This window comes from Phocoena phocoena, chromosome 1 (assembly GCF_963924675.1).
Source record: "Phocoena phocoena chromosome 1, mPhoPho1.1, whole genome shotgun sequence".
In the NCBI taxonomy this organism is placed as follows: Eukaryota; Metazoa; Chordata; class Mammalia; order Artiodactyla; family Phocoenidae; genus Phocoena; species Phocoena phocoena.
Window position 1 is genome coordinate 108,829,283 of NC_089219.1, and position 18,983 is coordinate 108,848,265.

At 50.4% G+C, this 18,983-nt stretch overlaps 2 protein-coding genes across 6 annotated transcripts; both read left to right on the forward strand.

The window, feature by feature from the left end:
* The first annotated feature begins 1,187 nt into the window (after positions 1-1,187).
* Positions 1,188-12,372, forward strand: TARS2 (threonyl-tRNA synthetase 2, mitochondrial). 3 transcript variants are annotated; one of them, XM_065898190.1, is made up of 18 exons: positions 1,188-1,292; positions 1,620-1,816; positions 2,131-2,254; positions 2,932-3,056; positions 3,838-3,955; positions 4,074-4,138; positions 4,393-4,471; positions 5,653-5,799; positions 5,991-6,089; positions 6,396-6,613; positions 7,092-7,254; positions 7,472-7,609; positions 7,792-7,869; positions 9,777-9,877; positions 10,090-10,191; positions 10,366-10,438; positions 10,920-11,034; positions 12,011-12,372. In XM_065898190.1, exons 1-18 carry the CDS (start codon positions 1,227-1,229, stop codon positions 12,157-12,159), a joined length of 2,157 nt encoding a protein of 718 aa, XP_065754262.1. In that variant the 5' UTR covers positions 1,188-1,226; the 3' UTR covers positions 12,160-12,372. The 3 variants fall into 3 exon arrangements, with proteins under 3 accessions (XP_065754262.1, XP_065754263.1, XP_065754264.1); XM_065898191.1 differs by lacking the exons at positions 5,653-5,799; positions 5,991-6,089 and having other exon boundaries at positions 1,227-1,292; positions 12,011-12,159; XM_065898192.1 differs by lacking the exons at positions 4,074-4,138; positions 4,393-4,471; positions 5,653-5,799; positions 5,991-6,089 and having other exon boundaries at positions 1,227-1,292; positions 12,011-12,159.
* Positions 12,373-12,841: 469 nt separating this feature from the next.
* ECM1 (extracellular matrix protein 1) lies at positions 12,842-18,711 on the forward strand. Of its 3 annotated transcripts, XM_065877236.1 has the most exons (11): positions 12,842-13,027; positions 13,773-13,780; positions 14,300-14,354; positions 14,434-14,535; positions 14,642-14,719; positions 14,814-14,894; positions 16,013-16,335; positions 16,604-16,978; positions 17,493-17,713; positions 17,883-17,970; positions 18,398-18,711. In XM_065877236.1, the coding sequence occupies exons 1-11, from the start codon at positions 12,958-12,960 to the stop codon at positions 18,626-18,628; spliced, it is 1,632 nt and encodes a 543-aa protein (XP_065733308.1). In that variant the 5' UTR covers positions 12,842-12,957; the 3' UTR covers positions 18,629-18,711. The 3 variants fall into 3 exon arrangements, with proteins under 3 accessions (XP_065733308.1, XP_065733301.1, XP_065733309.1); XM_065877229.1 differs by lacking the exon at positions 13,773-13,780 and having other exon boundaries at positions 12,958-13,027; positions 14,292-14,354; XM_065877237.1 differs by lacking the exons at positions 13,773-13,780; positions 16,604-16,978 and having other exon boundaries at positions 12,958-13,027; positions 14,292-14,354.
* The last annotated feature ends 272 nt before the right edge of the window (positions 18,712-18,983 follow it).

The following is an 18,983-nucleotide window of genomic DNA, read 5'->3' on the forward strand; positions in this document are numbered from 1 at the left end:
CTTTTCCTCCACAATCCTTGATAACATCACCATTGGAAACTTGAGAACCAACTCCATCCAGCCCCACCCCCAGGTGAGGGGACTAATGGGAATTACTGAGAACCTCACAGCTGTCCCCAAATCCATTTCCCCTCATACTTTACTACATATCTGGTTGTGTTTCAATTTTTATTGTGTAAAACAAATCAAATATACCTAGTACTGTGTTCTGGATATAGCAGGGAGAGGGAAGAGAAGGGATAAAGGAAGTTGAGAGCTAGGATGGGAATGAGTGGCAAAGGTCTTGTGTAGGAAGCAGAGAGCTAAGATTCTAGGGTCAGGCACTTCTTTCTGAAGTGAAGAGGGAGTTGCATTGGAGTAAACTCTATTACCAGAGAAAGTCTGGTGTGGTAGAAGAATACAAGATGTGGATTCAGAATCCAGTGTCAGAGCTTACTGTTTGGCCTTAAACCACTTACCTTCTCTGACCTTAAATTCCTCATCTTTAAGATTAAGAGGTTTCTAAGGTCCCTATTTAAGCACGATGAGTATGAAGGGACTCCAAGGAGTGCCCTCTGCAGAGTTTTCGCTCTAGCCCCAAAGCGGTTATATTCATTTGTTCTCATAGCTTGTAGCTATTGTTGCCCATTACTGTGTACCATGCAGTATATTAGGCGAGTTACATAAAATTAACCTCAACAATTCAGAATGATAACTATTATTATTCCCATTTTATAGATAAGAAAATGGAAGCTTATTAGAAATTAATTTATCCAAAATTACACAGCGATCCAGGATTTACACTAGGTCTGCCTTGTCCCAAAGTCTATGCTTTTACCTGTTACCTACCTGCCAGTGGAGACTACGTAAAAGAAAACTTAGTGGTTAAAAGAAAATAACTATCCTTTCTAATCTGTTTTTCTCCCGCTCGCACTCTGGAGAATTTTCCTGCCTCTGCCCTCAAAGCCGCAGGATATCTTATTGCTACTTTGGTCTGAAACTGCAGGTCTCTGGAATTGCCCATATGTGTAACAGTTTAGGTCTTCCGGTCAGCCGGAACCAGCCGCAACTCTGCTCTCGCTGTGTGGGGTGTACCTCTTCGGAGTTCCTGGAGGTGGTCCCAGACTGGAGTGGCAGCTGTAATAACCAATAGGCATGGACATTGTTGGGCCGGAAGCCAATGAGGAATCTGGCGATGGAGAAGCGGCGATCATTTATTTGAGGATGTAGGACGGGTCTGAAGGAAAATGGGGCTGTGTCAGACGTGGCGGCGGCTTCGGATCCCAGGGTTACAAGCCTGCGGGCTGCACATGGTGCGTGAGGTACCCAAAGATTCCGAACCACATTGGACCCAGCCCAGCGGAACCCCAAAGTGTAGGCTCTCAACCCAGCCTGACCCCCTCTACGTCCCGCCCTGCGTCTCCAGACCCGGCTACTCTAGCCCTTAGATGCGCCATCTTTTTCCTAGGGTCAGCAGCCTGCGGGGCCTAGGGCTCCCAGCCTAGGACCCGTTATCACCCAGTCCTTTTAAAGACTAGGGATTAGGACCACGGCCACATAAATGTTCTAATTTCCCACTGTCCCCAATCCCAAGAAGGAATGGTGGGACATGTGTTACCTCCTAACATCTTTCCCTCCAGGCAGCTGTGCCGACCCCTCCACACTGGTTGGTAGAGCGGCTTGGCCTTTTTGAGGAGCTATGGACTGCTCAGGTAAAGAGGTTAGCAAGCCTGGCACAGAAGGAACACCGGACTATCAAGATATCACTTCCTGGAGGCCAGAAAGTGGATGCTGTGGCATGGAACACAACCCCTTACCAACTAGCCCAGCAGATCAGGTATCAGGCCCATTCTGTACCTACCAGGATAATCCTTCTATCTCTGTACTTTCTCGATTTGAGCAGGGAAAGAGCTCTGTATGCTTATTCCATTCCCATCAAGACAGCTTTTCCTGCTGATCCCTTTTTATCTGCATTAGTTTCATAGTCTCTGCCCTTACTCTATCATGCTTGTGGGAAAACAACGATAGGTTCTGTTGCTCTGGTAACACATTTCCCCTTTCAAGTTTGGAGTTGCTAAGAGATTAGTCCCTCTCTACCCCTTTGGATGGTAACCTTGTTTTTCTCTTTTTCCCCATCCCCCACTGCTGAAGTTCTAAACTGGCCGATACTGCAGTGGCTGCTCAAGTGAATGGAGAACCTTATGATCTGGAGCGGCCCTTAGAGACAGATTCTGACCTCAGATTTCTGACATTCGATTCTGCAGAGGGGAAAGCAGTAAGTTTCTTCCTTATCAGGGATACAGTGGCTACTAAACGAAGAGATGTTTAAGTGGGCACTTCTAGCATTTATTTCTTTTGCCTCAGTTTCTCCATTTGCAGTTGGGAGGGAGGCCTACCGCAGATTGCTTGTCTTGAGTATTCCTGACTAAGCTGGAAACTTAGGGTGAAAGTTTTTTCTTAGCCTGGGTCTGTTAAGCAGTGATCATTGTGCTAGTGAAAGGGAGAGATATAAAGTTGAAAATAGAGGATAATATGCCACGTTAGCCCTCCAACTCTTGAGACATGCATTATAAGTCATCTCTAGCATGTATTTAATTTTAATGTGGCTTGCACAACCGAGCACATCACCTGGCCTCCTCTCCACCTTTTCATGTCAGCTTGGATGGCATGAAAACTGACTAGCCTCCTACTGCGCTCTAGAACCGGAAGCACTGAGGAGGGAGGCTTACTCTCTTCTGTGTGTTGCCTCTAGTGGCCTTCTTTCTTTTCTATTCAGTTGTTTTTGTTTTCATTTTACTTTTTACTATTTAGTGGTCACCCCAAAGTCAGGTTCCCCATTTTGTGATAGTTATTCATACTAGTTTCATGCCAGCTTCTCTGAGGAGAGGATCCGAGAGCTAGGGGCTAAAGGAGAAGGTTATGAACTCATGAACTCCTTTCTTGTGAACCCAGGTATTCTGGCACTCCAGTACCCATGTCCTGGGGGCAGCAGCTGAACAACTTCTAGGTGCTGTCCTCTGTCAAGGTCCAAGCACAGGATGTGGCTTTTACCATGATTTCTTCCTTGGAAAGGAACGGTGAGTAGTGCAAGGAAGGAGGAGAGTGATTCTGGGGTGGTTTCTTTTTCAAAGATTTCACCATATTTTACTTTATTTTTCTGTTTTTTTGAGCTATAGTTGATAAATAAAATTGTAATATAAAGTGTACACATGGTGATTTGATGCATGTATACATTGTGAAAGGATTCCCACATCGAGTTAATTATCGCATGCTTTTTTGTGTGTGTGTGAGAATGCTTAAGATGGGCTCTTAGCAAATTTGACTTATGCAATACAGAATTTATCGACTATAGTCACCATGCTATACATTAGTTTTTCAGACCTTATTCATCTTATAACTGAAAGTTTGTACCTCTTTCCTGGGGTGTTTTCTGAGGCCTTTTTCTGGGGCCTCAGGCATGTTCAGTTTGGAGGAGAAAGAAAGCTAGGGGCAGGTCCCTCCATGCCTCAGTTGTGACATAGGTACCACTTTCTCCACTAGTCCATGTCTTTCCTTTTCTAAATCTGCTTGAAACTTACCTTCTCTAGCTTTTATGAATTCTTCAACTTTTACTTCATCCCTCATTACTGTTGCTCTAGTTTTCTTTATCCAGATTGCCTGCACACAACATTTAATTTCGTACAGAGAGCTTTTGCTCCAGCTGTAAACTTTGTACCTGATTTCCTATTTGTTTTCCCCTAGTCTGTTTGTCTTTGCCAATAATTTTAGATGTTTTTGGAAGGCAGGATTTCATCCCATGGCCAACACCCAGGTGATGCTCCTTAGAGGATGGAAGCCAACCAACCCTCATCTTTCCAGGACAATCAAGGGCTCAGAGCTGCCTGCTTTGGAACGGATTTGTCAGGAACTTGCAGCTGCTGCTCAACCCTTCCGGAGACTAGAGGCTTCCCAGGATCAGCTTCGGCAGCTCTTCAAGGTGGAGTGGAGACACACAAGTTTAGGAGGATAATCTAGAGACGTGAGGGAAGGAGTGGCTCTCTCTCAGGACTTATTCGTGGGAATAATGACTTGTCTTCACTCTTCCCTTCTTCCAGGATAACCCCTTTAAGCTTCACCTGATCGAGGAGAAAGTGACAGGTCCAACGGCAACAGTATATGGGTGAGAGCTGTCAAGATTGAGGAAAACAGGGAGAGGTGGGGATGCACTAAAGAAGGCCAGAAATGGGATAAGGGAAAGAAGATAGAAGGTAATCTGTTGCTCCCAAAAAAGAAATGGGAATTGATTTTTATCTCCCATTGCTTTCTCTGTGGAATAGTTCTTTATGTCTCTTTCTGTCAGCTAAACACCCTAGAGGGAGAATCCTAGAAGCTCAAGAATCTGGAAATCACTAACTGGCCCCTTCTTTCTCCCAGGTGTGGTATGTTGGTTGATCTGTGCAGAGGCCCCCACCTTCGTCATACTGGACAGATTGGAGGCCTGAAGCTGCTATCGGTCAGTTGTGAGGGCTGGGTTAGGTTGAGATTACTGTTTTCCCTGGAGTGAGCTGGGGAATGGGAAGGTGATCCTCTCTGTCAGCCCCTTTTCTGCTCTGATAGCTAAGGGGGGCAATCCAGAAATAGAAACTTTGTCCCTGCCTTTTAGAAATCCCCATCTGATGACAGATACTGGACACCCTGTCAGGGCCCAGAAGCCGATTCCGAGTCCATAGTCAGACATTAGCACTAAGGGAGATGGCGAGGGAGGGCATGAACAGGCTGGACACGGTCATGTAGGGAAGGCTCCTGTGGAGAGAGCCAGTGTGGAACACCATTTGACAGGCACAGAGAGAATACTCTTAAGTCAAAGGCCTGCCCTTTCTGAAAATATTGCTCCTGGGCAAGGTGAGCTATTAGTTGGAATAGGAGCAGAGGGAGAGGGGAGAGGCAGTTGTGCAGAGCAAAAAGCCCTGGACTGAAAACCTAGGCATCTGCTCTTAGTCCTGTCTCTGCCACTGATGAAGTATACGGCCTTGGGTAAATCTCCTTACCTGTTTTCCCCATCTATAAAATGAAGCTGTTGATTCCTGTCCTACCAGTAAATCCACATCATAGAGACAAAACCAACTAACGCAAGAGAAAGTGTTTGAGGAAAAGTTAAAAGTGCTATAAAATGCAGGCTGTTTCTTATTAGTACTATACAATTGTTCAAGGAAAGAACAAGCAGAGGCATTTGAATTTCATGGATCCAGGAACAGGACCTAGTGTGGGAGACTGAGTTTTCTAGCAGCTGTATGGGAGATTGATAAGGGGATGGATAGACTAATATTTGACCAGAACTTAGGGTTACTTTCCTGAGCAGTCATTGATTAGAAGGGAAATGAACAAAGTACACGGGTGCTGGTAGGGCAGTGGTAGTGAGAATGGGGACAAAAAGAGGTGGCAGGGTAGGGTTAGAATTCAGCAGGACATATGTAGAAATCAAGGCTCAGGCACCTCCGGGGTGGTATACGTGGCAGGGGGTGTCTGGAGGATGGCGGGGGCCATCCTCCTGGTGGTGATGGTGGGAAAAGTAGACAGAGAGAGATGAGATGGGATCGTTGTCATACCTGTGATGCTTATGCTCAGAGTATCATATGAGGATTGAAAGAGGGGTTGTCCTCATCTTTCCCTTTGACTCCCTTTGTCCTCCCACAGAACTCATCATCCTTATGGAGGTTTTCTGGCACCCCAGAGACACTGCAGAGAGTGTCAGGGATTTCCTTCCCCACTGCAGAGGAGCTGAGGGCCTGGGAAGAGTGGAGGGAGGAAGCAGAGTTACGGGACCACCGGCGCATTGGGAAGGTACAGAGACTGGGAAAATGGGGGCGGGGGTGGTGGTGATGATGAGGGTTGGAGAGAGATGAAGGAACCTGACTGTGAAGTTGAGAGCAGCTTCGGAATCCCGCAGACTGAGCAGCTTGGTCAATTATCTCTTCTGGGTTCCCAAGCCCCCGCTTCCCCGTTGAAGTGACCGTTGGTGTTCCCGACTCCAGGAACAGGAGCTCTTCTTCTTCCATGAACTGAGCCCCGGGAGCTGCTTCTTCCTGCCTCGAGGGACAAGGGTGTATAATGTACTCGTGGCTTTTATCAGGGTAAGGAGGACCCATGTTCAGGGGAAGGAAGACTGGGAAGGGACTGAGGGCCTAGAAGAAGCCATGTGTTAAAAGAGGGGGATTAGATAGAAGTTTAAACATAAATATTGTAAAGTGCTAGTGACTTTTATCAAGGGCCTAGAAATGTGTGGTCTACAGTGAGGAGCATAGTGAGGGAGGATGGTGCTTACTAGGTTGTAGCTGTGTTCAGCATGACCTGAGAGCCCAGAAGAATCACACAGCTGCCATCCTGCTTCCTCTCCCCCTAGTCACTCTGGCCTTCCATGTCTGTACCCTCCTCTCTAGGCCGAGTACACCCGCCGTGGTTTCTCAGAAGTGAAAACCCCCACGTTGTTTTCTACGAAACTCTGGGAACTGTCAGGGCACTGGGAGCATTACCGGGAAGACATGTTTGCCCTGCAGCCCCCAGGCTCTGACAGCCATGCCGGCTCCCAGAGTGACCACTCTACCAGCCATCCCACAGGCACGCTTGCCCTCAAGCCCATGAACTGCCCTGCGCACTGGTGAGCTGGGATCCAGGAGACCTGGGTCCTCCCAGGGCTAGGGCTAGGCACCTGGTTACTAAGTACTAAGTTGTAGAAAACTTGGAATCGTATTGGAACACTTGATTTGAGTCTTGAATCTGCCCTCTAGCTCCCTGTGTGAATTTGGAAAAATCATTGCACCTCCCTAAGCCTCAGTCTCCTCATGTGTAATATCAAGGGTTTGGAGTTGCTGTCTAAGGTTCTTCTTTCAGTTCAGTGCCTGTCACGGAACAGGGGCACAGTAAGTGATGTCTGTTATTGTTGTTACTGAGATTCACTTTTGAACCAGGCAGGGCCCAGATTGTGATGAGTGGGATTGACAGGACTCAGGCATGCTGAGGCTGGAGAGCGCGTTAGCTGATGGTGCAGAGAAGGGAAGCAAGCAGCCTGGGTGGAGGAGAAGGCTTCAGGGGCTAGTTTTCCCTGTGGCCCTGACTCCTCCCCACCCCAACCTCAGCCTGATGTTCGCCCACCGGCCCAGATCCTGGCGAGAGCTGCCCCTGCGACTAGCCGACTTCGGGGCCTTGCACCGGGCCGAGGCCTCTGGCAGTCTGGGGGGACTGACCCGGCTGCGGCGCTTCCAGCAAGATGACGCTCACATCTTCTGTGCACCCGATCAGGTGGCTCTTCCCCAGCTCCACCAAAGCATTTCTAAGCCGCCTTTCATTCTCCTTGTGAACTGCCAACATTCCTGACTCTCAGTTGCCCTCTTTATATACGATAATTTAGCTACATTCTATCGCAACCTTTCCTTTATGTTTTTGCCCTCTTTTCCCCAAACTGCCACCACCCCAGAGCTCTAGCTAACACACAGCTCATCTGCCCTTATTCCCCCAGCTGGAAGCAGAGATCCGAGGCTGTCTTGATTTCCTCCGCTCTGTCTACACTGTCCTTGGGTTCTCCTTTAGCTTGGCACTGTCTACCCGGCCATCTGGCTTCCTGGGAGAGCCTTGCCTTTGGGACCAGGCTGAGCAGGTGAGCAGGTGGTAGGGAAGCAGAGGCAGATAAACCAGTCTCTGATGGAAGGAGAGGGGAGATGGGAATCAGGGTCCCTGGTAGAGACGTATGCTGAGAGGGTCACTGTTGGGGACTAGAGGGATCTGTTGCTCATAAAGTTTAAGATGACATATTCCTCTCTTGTATCCTTTCCTCTAAAGGTCCTTCAACAGGCCCTAGAAGAATTTGGAGAACCCTGGGACCTCAACCCTGGAGATGGTGCCTTCTATGGGCCTAAGGTAAGCTGGGGACCATGGTTAGAGTCTTATTTATTCCTTTTTTTGTTTTGTTTTATTAACTGTTTAATAGATACGAAGGAATGTTTTTAAATTTGTGTAAGATATAAAGAAGGGCAGTACATCTCCTGCTCTCATGGAACTTAGGTCTGGTGAAGGCTCTGAGAGGTAAATAGGGTGTTTCAGCACCGTGGGATCAGTGCTGTGTAGGTACTAAGGGGGCACGTTACTCAGGAGGGTCAGGAAAGGCTTCCCATAGGAATCTCTTTCCAATCTGAAAGGTAATCGTTGGCCAAGTAAAAAGGTGCTTCAGGAGGGAATGTTGGGGGCTTCCCTGGTGGCGCAGTGGTTGAGAGTCCGCCTGCTGATGCAGGGGACACGGGTTCGTGCCCCGGTCCAGGAAGATCCCACATGCCGCGGAGCGGCTGGGCCCGTGAGCCACAGCCACTGGGCCTGCGCGTCCAGAGCCTGTGCTCCGCAACGGGAGAGGCCACAACAGTGAGAGGCCCGCGTACAGAAAAAAAAAAAGGAGGGAACGTTGTAGGCAGAGGCTGGGGCGAAGAGTAAAAATTCACATGGCAAGTTGGAAGAGGTGAAAGAAGTCGGGGAAAAAGGACTGTAAAGTGTCTGCTGGATTTAGTGAAAAGGCTGTTAGGTTTTGAGGGTCCATTTTTCAGTAAAGTGGGGACTAGACGTGGAGTCAGAAGTGAATGAATGAACCTAACACTTCCAAGAACATTGGCTCTTATAAAGGCAAAGGAGAGTAGCTGGCAGATCCAAAGAGATGTTGATGAAGGGAGAGACTTGAGAATTTTTAAATGCCGTGATGAGAGGGAGCCTGTTTGGGTCAGGGAGAAGTTGAAGTTGTAGAAGGGGTTTCAGTAGAGGAAAGTTTCTGGGGAGTCTTGAGGGTTGGGATCCAGAACGCTTCACAGAAAGAAGCACCTGTGCTGTTGTTTAGGGGGTAGAAGGAGAGGCTTGGGGGTAGGTGCCAGGATATTTATAGGTGTGGTGACAGAAGTTGAGACATTTTCCCATCTCATGATACCAACTATCAGAATTCTCCATGAGATGGGAGGCAGGATCATTTGCTGAGATAGGAGTGGAGAATAGGAGAGTTGTCAGTGCGGGGGTTGAAGATGGGAAGAGAGGAGAAAGCTTGAAAATCCTTGAGGAGAGCAGGATGCAGAGCTGATTAGGGCAGCCAGAGGATTGCAGGCAGCAGCACGGGTTCAATTGAGGTTCACAACAGCGACTTGCATCAGTTGCTGTGCTTGCTTCTGTGTTGTGTGTGGCGTGTTGGGCAGCACTGGGCACTTCTGTTCCAGGGCCAAGGAGGTGGGATGCTAGGGTGCCACCAGGGTGGGGTGTTGTCATGTGGATGTGACAGAAGAACAGTGATACCAGGGAACCAGGGAGAGTGGTTACAGCTGCATGGGGAAAGAAACGGGTGGGAGAGGCTGAGAGGCCTGTGAATGGGAAGAAAAATGAAGAGTTAAGGAGCCGAGAGATTGAAGAGCCATTAATAGGAATAATTGTCAGAGCTGGAAGGACAAGAGATAGTAATCAGAGCAGGTGTCTGATGGACTGTTTCAGAGGTGCAGCCATTCTGGGCGATGACAACATGAAGGATGTAGCCATAGTGTGGGCACGGATGAAGGTCTCTGAGATGAGGAACTCAGGGAATTGAGAGGCCAGGGTGAGGATGGGCCGTTCATGTGAATGTTGATGCTCCCTGATAATACACCACTATTAAGTGGAAAGAGCCACCGCCAGAGTCTGCAGCACGATGCAGCTGGGTGACACGTCTCTCCACACAACCTGGGATGTGGCTAGGTAGAAGGGGGGGCACGCATAATGGAGGATACTGGTTCTGGTTTCTTTCATGTCCTCCCTTCTGTCTCCTCCAGATTGACGTGCACCTCCGCGATGCCCTGGGTCGGCCCCATCAGTGTGGGACAGTCCAGCTTGACTTCCAGCTGCCCCTGAGATTTGACCTCCAGTACAAGGGGTACAGAACCTTGTCCTGTCCCCTTTTCCCTTGGCCCGTGGAATAGGTGGAGAACAACTTCCCTTTCTGCCTTTGACCCTAAAAACTAAACCACATCCTCCACACCCTCCCTTGCCAGGGCTGAAGATTCTTGGAAACTGGAAGGTGATCTTGGGTGCACATTGTGTGACACTTTTCCATTCCATCCACCCCCCCTCCCCTTTCCCTCCAAGGCAGGCGGGGGCCCTGGAGCGTCCAGTCCTCATTCATCGAGCAGTGCTAGGTTCTGTGGAAAGGATGTTGGGAGTGCTGGCGGAAAGCTGCGGGGGAAAATGGTGAGACCTCTGACTCCCGATTCCTGTTCTGGCCCTCAAGCCAGGTAGTGCGTGCTCCACATCCTGGCTCCCTTCCGACTCCACTTCTGTTTCCTTCTAGAATCTGCTCCCTGCATCCACACTTGGGGTCTGAGCCAGGATAAATAATTTGCCTTCCTCTGTTCTCTCAATCAGGCCACTATGGCTGTCACCATTCCAGGTGGTGGTCATACCTGTGGGAACTGAGCAAGAGGAATATGCCAGGGAGGTGAGGAGTTGGGGGTGAGGATGGGGACGAGCAGTGGGTAGCAGAGGCCACATGGGGTAATGAAAGGGGCACGGCACTTGGAATCACAAGACTGCACTCAAATTAATAAATGTTGAATGCTGACAACAGAGCACTTGGCACAAAAGGGGGCTTGGAGAAATGTTTGTTTTATTTTTCCTTTCTAGAGAGAAGTAAGGATATGGACAGTACTAGAGTCGAGCAGCTGGTTGGGTAGAGTGGTGTCTAGAAACAGGCAGAGTCCAGGGAGGCCTGGCTCCAGGAGGAGGCCGACAAGGAGGCTGTGGGGCTGGGGAGAGGCCTCAGTGTAGAGAGTGAGGAGAGTTTGTCCCTGAGAACTGGAGAGCCTTGAGGCAAAGGAAGGAGGGGCAGATGGGGGAGCTTGGGGAAAACTGGCATCAGACTGTTCTAGCTCCTCAGCCTTCTGTTAAATCAGGTTCCTGTCAATGATCCTCTACCCCAGGCACAGCGGAGCCTGCAAGCTGCAGGACTGGTTGGCGACCTGGATGCTGACTCCGGACTGACCCTCGGCCGGAGGATCCGCCGGGCTCAGCTTGCCCACTACAATTTTCAGTTCGGTGAGACCGGGTTAGCACAGCCCTCAGAGCCTTGCACTCTTCCACTCGGCCTGTATGTTGTTCTTCCCTGTCTACTACGTTTGGTCATCCGCGTATTTGGGTAAATTGCAGCTCATTACCTGAGCTGGGCAGGAGCCAGGATTCAGAACTCCTGAGCCATTTGGACTCCAGGCTCCTTCACCCCCTGACCAGCACCTCTGACCCTCAGAACAGTTTTCTTCTGACCCCCGCCCTAGCTCTTGGTGTCTGTTAGTAATTAGCCAAGGGAGCATCAGAAAGGAACAGGAAGGGTTAATAAGGCGTTAATTAGTTAGCTTTGCTTATTCTAGACCTAGATAGAGTCAGCCCTAAGGGATGAGGAGAAAGGCCTTAAGAAAAATAGTCTAGGCCTACCTTGCTCCTTTTTTTCATTTTCCAAGGTTCAGAGCTCTGTCTTGAAGGCAAGGAGTAGGTACGTCTCAGCCAGATTACCTGGTTCTCTAGTTTTACACATCCACTCATCCTGCCAGCCTTGGAGCAAGCTGCCCATGATCCCTTGGACTTGCACGTGTGTCATCCACCCTGCCACCCTCCCCTTTCTCTAAAGTACACACACACACACACACACACACACACACACACACACACACACGCCTGCGTGTGTGTGTGCGCGCGCGCTGTCTCTCTCTCTCTCTCTCTCTCTGGATCTGCTTCTTGATCTGTTTGTCTTTCTTTGGCTGACCCTACTATCTCTGACCCCTGGGATCCTGAGTGGAAGTGATAAGGCATGTAAGAGAACGTCTGGAATATTTCTGTATCTCCTCAGGATGACCAGGGAACTGGAGAGCAAGAGATAGCTAAATATATCCTTTCCCGGAACCATGTCTGAGCTCTGCTCTTCCTAAAGATTTCGGTCTCTTAAATTGCTGCATAGCAAAAGGAGATATCCTCTGGATAAATTTGCCCTGAGATTCGCAAACCTCCCCTCTTTCTGCAGTGGTTGGCCAGAAAGAGCAGAGTAAGAGAACAGTGAACGTTCGGACTCGAGATAATCGTCGACTTGGGGAACGAGACTTGGTCGAGGCTATACAGCGGCTACTGGAGCTACAGAACACCAGGGTCCCAAATGCTGAAGAAATTTTCTGAGCTTTTGTGTACAGATGTGGCAAAGACCTGTAGGAGCTATCAGGCCCCCTTAACACAGAGGGGCCCAACCTAACTGACAAGAGTCTGAAGTCCCCCAGACCCCTCAGAACTCGTGTGGAGGCATGAATCTGCTCTCATGAAAAGAGATTTGGTCTGGGGGAAGCTGTAGCTGTTTGGATGTGAGGAGAGTGAAACTAAAAATAATAAACTTGAAGCTACTGGGAATGTGTCTTCATCTCTGACTCCTGGTGGGGACATAAAAGGGAGTTTGACTCTGTCTCCCACTCTTTTGTCCTAGGGGGTTGGGGTAATTGAAAAGGGGCTCTCACTGGTCGGGGAGCTCCCTGGGATAGCTGTCCTGTTCCCCTGTCTAAACTCCTCAGTGCCCTGTTTCCCCAGCCCCAATTCAGCAGGTTGTCAGATCCATTCTCCAAAGAAGGCCAAATGGAGAAATTGAGGCACAAAACAAAGTCTCAGACCTCTCCTGCTCCAGGATTCTCAGAATCAGTTTCTCTTGGGGTTGGGTTCACCATTGTTCTCAATCCTGTCAGGAGCCTTCAGGGTGTGTGGGAGGAGTGTCTGCCAGAGGAGGAGCAGCTGGGACTGAGTCATGGCCGGATGCTGAGGAGGGCGGTAGCTATCCCCAGATAGACTATAAAGAGGAGAAGGAACCAGCCCTGAAGTTCACAACAGCAGTAACAGCAACTGGAGAAGCAGGTTTCCAGAAGCCCGGCTCTTCAAATCAGATCTGCCTGAGAGGACCTACGTGGGTGGCCGCTGACCAGTCCTTGCCCCAGGATGGGGACCACGTCCGGAGCAGCCTTGGTCTTGGCCTGTTTAGCTGTTGCTTCTGTAGCCTCTAAGAGAGGTGAGTTGGGGTCAGAGCCAGCACTTGGAAAGGGGGCCTGGCCAGCATGGGCCTGGGGCCTGGGTCCGGCCATCCCAGATGGCTCATCACCAGCAAAAGGATGCCCCATTTGGCTGCCTTTTTCTGAGCAGGCCTGTGGTGAGCCTAGGCACTGGAGCCTTTAACCAGGGAGGGGAGCAGGGGTACAGAAAGAAAGGAGTTCCTAGAGATTGCTGCCAAGAAACACATATTGGAGTCAAATGGACAACTGCGGGGGTGGATGGATTCACAGAGTGAGGGGCCTGATGTATATGTGGCACCTATTAGCCAGAAGTGAGAAGAAGAGGAGCTCCCAGGCTGCTCAAAACCAGTCTACTGACCCAGAGAGCCTTGACTGGCTCCCTACCTGGTTAGGAGAAGAGAGGGCATCATCCATCTACAGGGGACCAGGCACAGCCACTCTCTAGCTCACACACACGTTATCTGCTTGGATGCCAAACAAAACGTTACTGTGGGAAACTATTGCATGTGTGTCATAGATCTAATCTATCTGGAAGGCCCTGTCTTGTCCTTCCCAGGTCCTGGTCTTTTGTGACTGCAGATCAGCTACAGGTGATTACTTTCCCTGTGGCTTTCTCTTACATGCCTTTCTCTTTTCTAGTTGTGGCACGTAGGCTCCAGGGCACATGGGCTCTGTAGTTGTGGTGTGCAGGTTTCAGAATGCGTGGGCTCTCCATATTGCCTCAGGAGTCCTGAACCATCCCAGTTTCCCAGGTCCTAAATTGAGACCTGAACTAAGGGGGATCTGAGACTAGCTGAAGGGGAGGTACTTCAACTTCTGCGTGGGCTCCTTCCCAGAAGGCCCAAAGATGTTTAAAGGGCCTGTGGTAGGCAGGAGGGTGGAGGAGATGGGCAGGTGAGGCTCCAGCCAGTTCAAGGTCTGGACTGTGGAGAGAGCCCAGAAGCTGTAAGGGAAAGACACTGACACAAGATTAAGGCCTTCCTCCCCAGCCCCATGTGTCACACTCCCTTTAGGCCTGGACTTGGGAGACAGAAGGCTTTGAGCATGGTAGAGGTGAGGCTGTCAGATTATCACACCCAATCGGCCTTGACCAGGTGTGTTTGGGGGGTGGCTTAGGGGACATGGGGCAGGAGCAGTACAGGGAGGCTTCTGGTGTCTTGGTCATCTTTTCTAAGCTCTTAACCTCTACTGCCTCCCCTTCCCATGCTCAGGGCCAGGAAAGGGCCCCTCAAAACCACCCCTGACTTACCCTTCCTCTTCCAGGCATCAAGGCTTCAGGGCAGAGGGAGCTGGGGCCAGTGCACCTCACCCACCCACTTCAAGAAGGTAAGAGTTTGGGGGAGTGGCATGGGATTGGGGTTCCAGGAGGAATGTAGGCTCTGACCATCTCCCTTCTTGCCAGTAGTTGGCTATGCTGCACCCCCTTCCCCACCTCTGACCAGAGCTCTCGCCGTGGATCACCCCGACACCTCTCAGCATAGCCCTCACTTTGAAGGACAGAGTGAAGGTAAGTCTCAGTTGCACCTCTAGGTTTCTAGTCTGACTTACTTCCTGATCTTCAGAATGGGAGGGGAAGAAGGAGTGGGCTACTTAACACACTCCGCTTTCTGTAGTACAGCCATCTCCATCTCAGAAAGCCATCCCTGTCCAAGAGGAGCTGCCCCCTCCCCGACTCCCTGTGGAAAAGAAAGGTGAGTGCCTGCCCTTTCCCTCACTTCCACCCACTACATCTTGCTGACATCAGCCTGAGCCTTGCTCTTTTGTGTCCTCATCCCTATCTTGCAGAGGATCTGCCTCTCCCTCAAGAGGCCGTCACCCTACAAGAAGAGCTGTCCCCTCCCCAGGTCCCTATTGAACAGAAGGAAGGTAAGTGACTCCTTCCCCTCTTTACCCTCCTGCCTACCCGTGGCTGACAGCATGGGCTTTGGGGCTTCTGCCACTTACTAGCTGTGTAATAACCTTGGGTAAGTTACCTCTCTAAGCCTTAGTTCATTTGTAAAATTGGGGAAATAATACCTATTTTATAAAATTATAAGATTACATGACACAAAAGTAGCATTTACTTTCACTTCTCTATTGAGTTACTTTTTTTTTTTAAAGCATATGCTATTTCTTTTTTTTTAAATTTTATTTATTGATTGATTTTGGGCTGTGTTGGGTCTTTGTTGCGGCACGCAGGATCTCTGTTGAGGCATGCGGGATCTTTCGTTGCAGCATGCAGGTTTCTCTCTAGCTGTGGCGTGCGGGTTTTTTTCTCTTTTCTAGCTGTGGCGTATAGGCTCCAGGGCACATGGGCTCTGTAGTTGTGGTGCGCAGGTTCCAGAATGCGTGGGCTCTCTAGTTGAGGCGTGCGAGCTCAGTAGTTGTGGCATGCAGGTTTAGTTGCCGTGTGGCATGTAGGATCTTAGTTCCCTGACCGGGGATCGAACCCGCGTCCCCTGCATTGGAAGGCGGATTCTTTACCACTGGACCACCAGGAAAGTCCCTCTATTGAGTTACTTTTTATGAATGGGAACTGGCCTGTCTTCTAGAGATGCCCGTCCCAACATGAATGTTGTTTTACGCATCTCCTTCTACCCCAGTAGACCCATCTTTCCTTTATCAAGAGGAGATGACCTTCCAATCTAAACACAGAGAGAGTGAGTGACAGCTTTAGTCTGTCCATCCCCCAGCTTTAATGCTCAGACCCTGGTCGGGGTAGTGGGGTGGGGGAGCAGGTATTCTGAGCCTTGGGAAGCAGCAAAGGGAGCAGGCGTGATTCAGGGTCAGGGAGCTATAAGGGTGACACCTTTCATGACTCAGGTCTCTTCCTTTTGGTCAGTCATTCTGAAGTTAAGAGCCACGAATTCATTTGTCCCCTTTTCCTCTATATCCTCCCAACACTTTCTCCTCAACCCCAACTTCTTTCAATCCTCCCAACTCAATCCAGCCTTTCTCTATCCCTCTGCATGTTCCCCCTTCCCACTCTGTTCTCCCCATTCTAGAAAAGCTGGCTCCCTTCATGGACCACAGCCCCCCAGAGCCTGAGTCTTCGAATCCAGCCCAGCACTGCCAACAGGGCGGACACCAAGGTGGCTGGGGCCACCGGCTGGATGGCTTCCCCCCTGGGCGGCCTTCTCCGGACAATCTGGACCAGATCTGCCTTCCTAATCGTCAGCATGTGGTGTACGGCCCTTGGAACCTGCCACAGACTGGCTTTTCCCACCTTGTTCGTCAGGGTGAGACCCTCAATTTGCTGGAGACTGGATATTCCCGCTGCTGCCGCTGTCACAGCTACACAAACCGCTTGGACTGTGCGAAAGTCACGGTAAGGGTTGGGCTCTTGATCCTGGGGATGTCCTTTAACCCCCAGACAGTATGTGTGTGTTTCGAGGACTAGAGGCCTAGGCCTGGGTATGCAGGAACCTCAGGTCCCTTTCATTGGCCCTACCTTGGGCCTCCTCATTGTGCCAGAAGAGCAGAGGACAGCCTCTGCCTCTTTATTATCTGCATACCCAGGGTCCTTTTTGGAGCCTGGGAGGAAAACAGGTATGTGGAGAGTGGGCTACCAGGCTGATCTACTCCTCTTGCTCTAGTGGGAAGACGCAATGACCCGGTTCTGTGAGGCTGAGTTTTCTGTTAAGACCCGACCCCATTGGTGCTGCAAACGTCAGGGGGAGGCTCGATTCTCCTGCTTCCAAGATGAAGCTCCCTGGCCACACTACCAGCTCCAGGCCTGCCCCAGCCACCAGCCTGGTATTTCCTCGGGTCCTGAGCTGCCTTTTCCCCCTGGGCTACCCACACTGGACAATATCAAGAACATCTGCCACCTAAGACGCTTCTGCTCTGTGCCACGCAACCTCCCAGCTACTGACCCCATCCAGAGGCAGCTGCAGGCTCTGACCCAGCTGGAGGGGGAGCTCCAGCACTGCTGCCGGCAGGGGAACAACCACACCTGTACATGGAAGGCCGTAAGTGGGCATCCCAGCATCCTGAGAGCCTGTCTGCCTGCCCTCCTGTCTCTGACCTCTGATCCCACCAGCCTATTTATCATCCATGTACCTACCCCCTGTGAGCATGTCTGCCCATTCATCTGCTTGTGAATGTCCGTGCATCCACTGTGTTCTTTGTCTGAGTTTGTTCATCGTGCACTTTCATCCTGCACTCCTGGCCTCGTCCACCCAATACCCTACACATGTACCTGTCTGCCATCTATCTGTCCAGCTCTGGCCTCACCTGACCCTCTCTGTCTACCGTTCCAGCACATCTCCTGTGGCCAGCTCCGAACCTCATCTGTTCTTCTACCCTTCCACCTTCCCAATCCCATACATCCACAGCTGCTTCCTTGCCCTCTGGTTCTTTGCCCTTTCCTTTTGGCACCTGGGGCTGAAAGTCCCTCATCTCATAGCGTAGGGCAGTGAGGGAAGCAGTGGGTCAGGAGGGCCAAGTGTCCAGGCTTCTGATTTTCCTTTCTCTGGCCCACAGTGGAAGGATACCCTTGATGGCTACTGTGATCAGGAAAAGGCTACAAATACCCACCACTACTCATGTTGCCACTACCCTCCTAGTCCTGCCCGAGATGAGTGCTTTGCCCGGCAGGCTCCCTATCCCAACTATGACCGGGACATCTTGACCCTGGACCTCAGCCGAATCACCCCCAACTTCATGAGTCATCTCTGTGGACATCAAAGAGTTTTCACCAAGCAGTGAGTCTTGCCCAGTTCTTTCCCAACTCTTTTCCCTTCTCCAAAACGTCCCTTTTGGGGCACCCTCTGGGGCACTCTTGGGAAGAGCAAAATCATGGTCTGCAAGCACCATTTTGATGCCTGGAGACACCCAAAGACCCTGACCCCTACCTGTTTCCCACCAACATAGTAAGCAGATTCCTGGGCTGATCCAGAACGTGACTGCCCGCTGCTGTGACCTGCCGTTTCCAGAGCAGGCCTGCTGTGCTGAGGAGGAGGTGAGTGTGAGGGCAGGGGGTCATAGTCTCCAGAGGAACGCAGAGGAGGGGAGAGAGAGGGCTGGAACTGCAGGATACCCCTTCTTTTAGTACCTCAAACCAGCCCATAGAAATAATGAGGACTACTGGGGAGATCTTTTTTCTTGGTTCCAGGAGTCTTCACTTCTGACCTGACCTGCTCGCCATCTCTAAGTGCCTATTATGTCTTCTCTGGGCCTCTAGCTTCTGGCATTTCCAGATGTTCACATCTGTCCATCACAAGGAGTCTAGCTGTGGAAGGCAGCCTGGTACTCTCTCTGAGCCCCAGAAGGGATCTAGGGAGAGAGCAGTAGAAACTGAGGGAAGGGGGACTTTGGACATCCAAGTAACCAGGCCTGACCTCTGACAACCTTCCTCCCCTATCATGTCCGCTTTACTCCTTCATCAGAAATCATCCTTTATTGATAACCTGTGTGGTCCCCGACGTAACTTCTGGCGAGACTCTGCCTTCTGCTGTAAACTGAGTCCTGGGGATGAACAGATCAACTGCTTCAACACTAATTATCTGAGGAATGTGGCTCTAGTGGCTGGAGACATTAGGGATGCCAAGGACCAGAGGGAGCAGGGCCCAACTTGGGGAACAAATATCAGCCCCACCCCTGAGCCCAAGGAAGAGTGAGTCACCCCAGAGCCTTGGAGGATCAGATTGGGGGACCCCATCCCACCCTCCTGGAATACTCATTACAGTAAACACCTCTTGGATTTGGCCTCATTGTGTCTGTTGTCTCACACAAACACACCCTCCTAAGCCTGCCCGATTTTCTTCAGTGTCTGGCCCCTGAGGCCCACTGCCCCACCCCCACTAACTGAGCTGAAGTCTTTCCACAGGCTTTGTTGGGACCAAAACTAAATGGTTTAACTTCAGTGTTTGTCATCTTGAATTTATTCACACATTTAAAAGGAATGTCACTTTGTTAGCTGGCTATCAGGATTCAGAAGTGAAAAAGATATGATTCATGTCTTTGGTGAGCCCC